Genomic DNA, 8846 nt, shown 5'->3' with positions numbered 1-8846 from the left:
CTAATGATTACCTCCATCGCCATTGTGAATGCCAATGGAGAAATCGTGCACCCTGCCATAATGCCTATTTCTAGCCTCTGCCACCCTGTCGTAAAGCCTGCTGTACTTACGCATAGTTTAATGTCTTGGAAATACGACTTTACTAAATTAACCACTACTCCAGGCACTCTAAAATAATCAAACGCCTCCCAAATAAGGCTGTGTGGCACTGAACCAAACGCATTTGCTAGATCCACGTAAAGCCTGCTGTACTTACGCATAGTTTAATGTCTTGGAAATATGACTTTACTAAATTAACCACTACTCCAGGCACTCTAAAATAATCAAACGCCTCCCAAATAAGGCTGTGTGGCACTGAACCAAACGCATTTGCTAGATCCAAAAATATGACGTGCAAGTCTCTTTTCTCTGTCTTCGCTGCCTGAATCTGATGCCAAATCATGCTAGTGTGTTCTATACACCCTGCGAAACCTGGTATACCTGCCTTCTGTACTGCAGTATCTATGAAGCTATTCCTTTCTAAATAACTAGCTAATCTCCGTGCGACTATGCTAAAGAAGATCTTCCCCTCCACATTAAGTAGCGAGATCATGCGAAACTGACTCAGGTCTGAGGATTCCTTCTCCTTAGGAATAAAAACACCTCCTGCCCTACGCCATGCTCTAGGAATGACCTGTTTCTCCCAAACTATTCTTAACTGCCTCCACAAAAACTTTAGGATATCAGGTGCGCTTTTATAAACCCGGTAGGGGACTCCATTTGGCCCTGGGGCCGAAGAAGCCTTTGCGCGCCTGACTACCTCCTCAACCTCCTTCCACCTGGGTGGTCTAACATCCATCTCATGAACTATCTGTCCTAATGGTGGCATGTCAGGTGGGAGGCCTACTACTTTATTCTGCTCCAAGTCTGAATACGTGTTTCTTAAATACTTTTGCACTTCTAACTTTGTTGCTTTAAGCTGCCCTCCCTTTTCCTGGTTAAACAGGATTATTATTAAACTAGTGCTAAACCCTGAGGTCAGTCTAGTCTCACGCTGTCAGGAGAGGTTGAGCCCGATGGGAGTAATATGTTCACACAGCTCTGCTCCATTACCCATCTGTCTGGAGAGGAAGAACAATGGCTTTTCTTTCACTCTCTATTTCTTTAATGTTCACGCCTGGCTCTCTGTCTCTGTCTCACTATCGCTGCATCATTAGGTCTCTGCATATACAGTTTATCTCTCAACACTAGAAGGCAGAGACTGGAGGGAATGAGATATTAGCAACATGTCACCTTCATCACTATTTTTTCAGTCACTATGGTAGAAATAACTTACTGTAGTGTAGGCATTGCAGCGCTGGAGTACACTCATTAACCTTATCACACCAAACTAGACAGGTGACAGTAGCTCGGTTCAGATCCAACTGCTTTGATTACCATAGAAACAACTGTGAAACAAAATCTCAGTTTCTACTTATTTCTATATCAGTTATGGCATCTGTCATAAAGAGTGCAAAAATTCAGAAAGTGATAGTCAGTGGTGCAGCAGTGTAATTTTGAAGCTGCGATGTTAACGAAAGGTCATTGCACAAACACTCCAGCTGGCATGTTTGTCAGTGTGCTCACACACACTCACACAGTGTTACTAGTGCAGCGGTTTTTACACTGTGAAGAACAGCGGAATGCTGCTGAGGTTTCTCGTAACAAAGGGAAGTTAGCTTTTGTTGTTTGGCCTGGTGATTTGACCCATTTACCAAAACACTCACACACACCTTGAGCTGCAGCAGAGACTGTAGCCGCATTTCCTTCAACCTGCTTAATTCGCATTTTGAAATTGCAAACAAAAAAAGGAGTAAATGAAGAAACGTTCCAAAAAATGTATACACTCACATTAGGTGGTTTTTCAAACTATTTGACAAAGCAATGTTTTTCAAATGTGAAATGGAAACACACTATTTTTCTGCATTTAAGTCACATGAGTAGTCACATGACATCCGAAACATCACAGACTATTACCTCCCAAAAATCCCAAATACGTGGCCGCTGCCAGATATAAAGGGTTTGCCTTTCCTTTATTATGGATGCCCTCGTCACCTTCAACTAAATACTACAATAGCTATTGCACAGTGGATGCAATCCAACGCAAAGCAGATGCTGGAAATCCATCACAATGTTTTTTTTTTGTTATTTTTTAAGTTATATTTTGGCCACTTTATGCTTTTATTTGATAGAAACAGTAGAAAGTCCCTGGCTTGACTCGCTGCTCAGGGCATGAGCCTAGGTGGTATGCACCCTAACCATTCAGCCCCATCTGTCTCCAGGGTGTAAGCTCATCTTCTTTTGCATAACATCACTCAATGGAAACACAGACCATTTGCAATTGTGTTTTGTCGACTTCTTAAAAAAAAAAAAAAAAAAAAATCTGAACACATAGACATGATACACATATTTATGGATTCAATACTATTTTTTAGAGGATACGATTATCTTGAAAGCAATTGTCCGTAAATCCACCTAGAAATAAAAAATACAATCTTCAAACTTGCCTGAGAATCATCAGGTTTTTAAGTTTTGTTCAGTATCAAATTCAGACCGCTAATAGGAACTGCTAATTGCTAATTCTGCATACATTAAAGGTGCTTGCATTGCCAAAATGTTAACTAACATAGGCTAAATAAACAGAGCTCAAGTTGTAGCCTTAACTTACTGTAATGTACCAAATCCATGGCAATATTATACTTCCTGTTTACGCCCATCAAAGCATTAGGAGTTGGGAGTTATGGAAGTTCCATCAAACATAATTAAGGCCACGAATAAAAATCCCTTCACATCAACCATTTAGACAAGACTGAGGCTCAATTTTGTCTAAATGGAGCTCATTCTCTCAGACTGTGAAAACTCCTGCTTCAGTAGTTACCTCACTTTGAAGGGTGCTGCTGCTGTGGGAAAAGTAAAACAAGCCAGAGTCACATACTCTACTCAAACACAAATTTCTGACCTGTTAACGCATTTTGTAGCGACAGATTGTCACCACAGTGTGTTTACAGGCATGTTTCAGTGCACAGCGCAGGGTCGGCTTCAATTTGCCGTGACGGCGGATGAAGAGTCGGCCAGCGACAGTCCAGTCAAGATGAAGCTTTGTTGAGAGCTCTGTGAAATTTCAGATGACACGGAGAGGCCAGGGCCGTGGACAGCTGAGAAATCCTCCTCAGGCATAAATCCTCCAGACTTGAAATCCTGTCTACAGCTTGCCTAAGCTGTAAATTCCCCTTCGTGGACACTCCATTTAGTTTGAAATTTGAACATGAAAGCTCTTAATTTGTGCAATATAAGATGGAAAATGTCTTTTTACAGCCTTTTGGTCATTTAAGGGTATTTTATATGTTAAAGCAGTTGTTTGTCACTCAAACATTCATGTAAGCGAGTAATATTTATATTTTAGGACTATCTGACATTATAGAGCCGGGGTAGAATTTACTTTATACTGCTACTCCTAATAATATAATTTACTCTGTTACTTTGAGGATTATGATTTTACACAGAAGACATGAGATGACTTTGATGCACTGCTACAAATCAAAATCCTGAACAGTACAAAAACGAGTCAAAATCAACTCAACTTGGGTCAATCACCATAGTCTTGCATTCAAAATACTACTTATTATGAGCAAATATTATTAGCAAAATCTACTTGAAAATGTACATAAACATTACTCTATTGATCATTATCATTTATGACCATTAACACTGATGCATGAACAAGTAAGCAGCATTTAACTGTTGTGGTTAGTGGAAGTGGAGCTAGTTTAAAAAAACATTACATACTGTTAGTTTAGTCAAGTGGTAAGGCAAGGCGAGTCAGACAGATGTTACATTTGTAGTTGGGAATGAAAGTTGTGTTGACCTCAAAACCCAATGTTGGCCTTTAGCAGATGTTGGGTTTTTCCTCACGACCAGAATGTCGGTATTTTATACGTCAAGATGGTGTTGGCATGAGACGTTTGGAAGACATTGTATTACTTAAAACACAACTTAAACTTAAATTCACGCCGGCATTAGACGTTGTCCTGATATTGAATTTTGGTACCCAGCGTCACAACCTACATTCAACCAAATACCAACGTCTAACAACATTGGTGGCCAGCTGCGTGCCTGCAGGAATAAATCTGAGGGGTCATGAGATGATGGGAGGGGGAAGAAGAAGAAAAAAAAACTGTTTTTGTCATATTGTCTAGTTTTTGCTTTTTGGTTAAAAAAAAAAAGAAAAGAAAAAAAAGTGATTATTTTATTTCAAACTTTTATTGAAATGAAACTATCTGAGAAGTTTAGAATGGAACTGTCTCTTTGGTTGAACTGCTACCAACACTATATAAATAAATATTTCAAAAAGGCCCCAACCAGGCATTGCTTTTTTTGTAAGGAGGTCACAAGCCAAATATGTTTGAAAGCACATCTATGAAATAACTAACAACTGGCTGTAAAATATGGTAAATGTATTGGAGTGAAACGTACAACAGTTCCCTCTTAAATGTAGACGAGCAGAAGTATAAAGTAAGATTTTGAATGCAGGACTTTATTTGTAATAGAATATTTTCTCACAAGTACTGTACTTTTACGTAACTACTTCCTCCACTACTGTAAAAGACCACAAGTTATCTGACTTCCCAGATAAATAATGAATCACATGTGCTCTCTAAAAACCTAACCCTGAAGAAACACAGCCTCACCTGCAGGATTAAGCGCTTTGGTCCTGTTTTTAAAGGTTGAGCCAAGTAGATATGAGAAAAGAGCTGATTCAATGTGCCTTGAAGCAGCTTCCTGTTATCTCTGGAGTGTTTTGTGGAAATGGGAGTTCAGGGATCCTCTGTGAGGCCAACGAGACGCTCCTCAGTGTGGCTTATTGTAGATAAATCGGAGCAATCAGACTGTGCGGAAAAGAACACTCCAGCAAAATTTAGAGAATTTAATTCAATCCCGGGTGAAACTTGGGAGTGTGGAAAACGCTCCGAGTATCAGCTGGTGAAATATATTTACGTTAAATCAAGAGTGCAGTGACTCCGGTAAGCATCCCAAAGGCAAAAGCCAGAGATATAGCGCTGTATGTTTTCTGTGTTTGTTCTTTTTGTCCCTCAGTCCCCATGAATCCTTGCAGAGTGCTTGTCAGCATTCTTGGTGCGTCTCCAGGTCTTTGTATGCTGCTTGTTCCCCAGGAAGCTTATTCAAAAATATGAGAAAATAAATGAGTTTGACTGTGCCCGGCGCTTTTTTATCTGTTTCATGGTAAAAATCCCAGAGGAAGCCCTCTGACACCATGGATCTTTTTCCACGAGTCATTTTTTAAATTCAAACAGATTATATTGTTGGTTTTTTTTTTATCATTTGTTAAACTATAATTACTTTTACAACTATAGTGAGAAAATGGTCTGTGTATATGTGTGTGCATGACTGCAGACCCACATTTGAATTATGTTTACATTACTATGCTACTATGTTTTTCTTATCCCTTGGCTGAACTGAAGACTAATGGCGGTTCATTTAATATTTATGAAGCACGTCTCCCAGAATGCTTGGCTGTTGTCCTCAGTCTTATATAAAAACCACTGATTTAGCACAAGACCGTTTGAAAAACCATGTTCTAATAGAATGTCTCCCTCTGTCTTCTCCTCTCTCACCCTTGTAATCACCATCTGTTTGTCCATATTGTGTGATCCTTCGTTTCTGGTCCCCGTGGCTCGCCACCAGACGCTACTTTTGGCCTCCTGCTTGCTGTGTTTGTGGTTTGTGGCCTGGCTCTGCTGGGCCTTCTTACATTCGTCTCCTGGAAGCTGTGCTGGGTGCCTTGGCGGACTAAGGCCCATTTCCCCAGTCCATCCCTCGCCCCTGCCTGTGGCCCAGAGCACCACCAGCTCCAGCCGCCTCCCCTGCTGCCCAGCTCCCAGCAGCTGCCGGTCACCATGGCGACAGAGAAGGTGAAGGACCCCGTGGGCTCAATGGGTTTCCTGGAGGCAGCGGTGAAGATAAGCCATACATCTCCTGACATCCCCACCGATGTGCAGCTCTCCATGAGGGAGCACTTCCTGCGCCGCACGCAACGCATGCAGAGACAAACCACTGAGCCGGCTTCCTCCACTCGGTTAGTCACACACCCTGTATGTGCTGTGTGATGTGGTTATCCATGTGTAAATATGCTTACGGTTACATACAAACATGCAGGCGTGCACACATAAGCAGAATTTAAGACGTGCCATCACGTGGAGTGGGCACCAAATATCCTTAATATATCACTAATGAGGGTAGATATTTTTTATCTGGGCAATTTGGTATCTACAAAGTTAATTATAATAAATACTATAGATGGCATTGCTCTCTGCCTTAGAGGCATCTCTTCGCAGGTCATTATGGTAAAGCTAATTATATGTGATGGCTTCTTCATTAGAATTAATGGAATATGGTGGGGGAAAAAAATCCTTTGCTGTAGCAACACAGGCAGAGCTGCACGTTTTCAACATGTTAATAAGTGAACATTAGTAGTCCACTCTGCTTATGTATGCAGTTGTCCTTTAAAAGTACATTCGCCCTCTAATTAAAACAGTAAAAATTCTGGTTTAGGGTCCTGACACAGCACATCATCCGTCCTCACAGGGCAGGCTTAGTCTAGTTTTATCTTGACTTTGCCTCAAAAGACCAGATACAAAAGAGCACCGAAAGAAAGGCAAAGCTCAAAAAGTGACAGATGCAAATCAGACATATTCTTAATCAGTATTCCAAGCATTTAAAAAAGATTGACAGTGACATGAAAGCAGACAAGCTTGCAAGTGTAATTGTTTTCATGCATTTTTTAAAAAACAAAAAAAAAACCAACAAAAAAACCCAATATGAATACCAGCCACGGGCCACAAGTTATTTCCTCTCACACAGGAAATAACTAAGATAGCATTGGCTGTCATCTTTGTCTGATCAATTACAACCTTAACAGCAGATGTGCGGGGACATGAGGTGACACAATCAGTCACCCCTTTGTCAGCGCTGGTTCTTTGAGGTCAGCTTCCCTGCTCATCTTCACCACAGCTCCTCAACACAAACCACAGCTATATCCCCTCTCACTCCTCACTCTTTCCTTCTTCCTGTCTTTTCTGCCACCACAGGCACAATTCTTTCAAAAGACACCTGCCCAGGCAGATGCAGGTAGGCAGTCTAGACCTGGGAAATGACTACATGGTGGACAAAGAGGAAAAACCCACCAGCATTGGTCGCATCCAGCCAGAGCTGTACCAACAGAAGGCCCTGGAATCAGAGGATTCATCCAAGAATGGCAGCAGCAAAAACTGTGGCAGGATCAACTTCTCTCTCAAATACGACTACGAAAACGAGGCCCTCTTAGTCAACATCCTCAAAGCGGAGGACCTGCCCGCCAAGGACTTATGCGGCACATCCGACCCTTACGTGAAGGTCTACCTGCTGCCCGACCGCAAGAAGTTCCAGACCCGCGTCCACCGGAAAACTCTCAACCCCACGTTCAACGAGAGTTTCCAGTTCCCTGTGCCTTACGACGAGCTGGCGGTCAGGAAGCTCCACATGAGCGTCTTTGACTTTGACCGGTTTTCACGGCATGATATGATCGGGGAGGTGGTGCTGGAGAACCTGTTCGAGACGTCGGACCTCTCCAGGGAGACAAACATATGGAGGGACATCGACTATGCCACCAGTGTAAGAATCTATTGGCTTTTTTTTTCATTTCCTCTAAGTTCTGTATTAAATAACAGATTACACAGAGACGCTTATATCCCATGTGACATGTATGAGCTATTCATATTATTACATTTTCAGCCAGGGCGATAACTACCACTGAAGATGCTATAGACGTGTCCTCTGTAAAATTTATGAAAGAGGAATTTTAAATGCTACTTTTAAAACACACACATTTTATAGGTGGAATCCAGTGCTTTCAGACTAAATGAGCTATATTTTTGTGGCGACGCAACAACTATCACCATTCATACTGCTTCAATCAAATAAAGCAGCTCAAAGCGAGTCGTCTGTATTTCAGTGAAAACTGGGTCTTACACATTGTGCTGAGAACAGATGTCTCAGAACCACAGCGCTCTGCCTCTCCATTGTGCTACAAGAATGACTGGAAATCAGATCTTTATTAGAGCCAAGGTGATTCTTTCTAACATAAAGAGTGAGTGTGTGTGTGTGTGTGTGTGTGTGTGGGTGTGTATGTGTATGTGAAAGAAAAACTAGTTCAGCCAGCCACATGGAATAGAACATGTACAGAATATGTATTAATGTTTGGCATCTAGGCTTTGACCTTATTGCTCTCCACAAGGAAACATCAAGATCAGCTAGGCAGGGAGTGGACACCGACTTCCCCACAAGACTACAGGTGGACGTTGGGGTAAAGGCGCCGACAGCAGCATTGCTTTTCTGGTGTGCGGTATGGTGGCAGCAGATGAATGAGCAGAGCACTGACGCCTTAAACACACTAACTATGAGCAAAAGGGTGTGTTGTACATGTGTGGCAGCGAGAGGAGACTTGAGGTGGGCCGCCGAGCTCGCAGACTTCACTTCATTAACGACTAAAGGAAAGAAAATGAAGGCTTGTTCAGGGCTTACCTCATCAGCTGTCCCTCGAGTGGCCAGACCATGCGGTGTTCGTCTTCTTCCACTTTCTGTTGAAGTTTTGTTGCGTGTAGTCGCTCTAAAAAAAAAAAAAGAAAAAAAAGAAAAAAAAAAGGGGGAAACAAATGTGGAGAAAGTCTCAGCAAAAGACAAGTAGTCAAACAGATGTTGGCTCTCTCTCTCTGTTGAACAATAGCTCAACAAAGTCAACACCTCAGTGCTGCGATGCATCAGCACTAAACTGA

At 41.9% G+C, this 8846-nt stretch overlaps 1 protein-coding gene across 1 annotated transcript in view; it reads left to right on the top strand.

Moving 5' to 3' along the window:
- The window catches only part of syt6 (synaptotagmin 6), a 71868-nt gene that overhangs the window by 53160 nt on the left and 9862 nt on the right, over window positions 1–8846 (top strand). Inside the window, exons 2-3 of the mRNA XM_022763350.1 lie at window positions 5722–6112; window positions 7125–7686. Coding sequence (XP_022619071.1) covers window positions 5722–6112; window positions 7125–7686 — 953 coding nt within the window. The remainder of the gene's footprint in view (window positions 1–5721; window positions 6113–7124; window positions 7687–8846) is intronic.

Source organism: Seriola dumerili, unplaced genomic scaffold (genome assembly GCF_002260705.1).
Source record: "Seriola dumerili isolate Sdu_G_001 unplaced genomic scaffold, Sdu_1.0 BDQW01000468.1, whole genome shotgun sequence".
Lineage (NCBI taxonomy): Eukaryota > Metazoa > Chordata > Actinopteri > Carangiformes > Carangidae > Seriola > Seriola dumerili.
The sequence above is the reverse complement of the archived record's forward strand: the minus strand, read 5'-3'. Positions and strand labels throughout refer to the sequence as shown.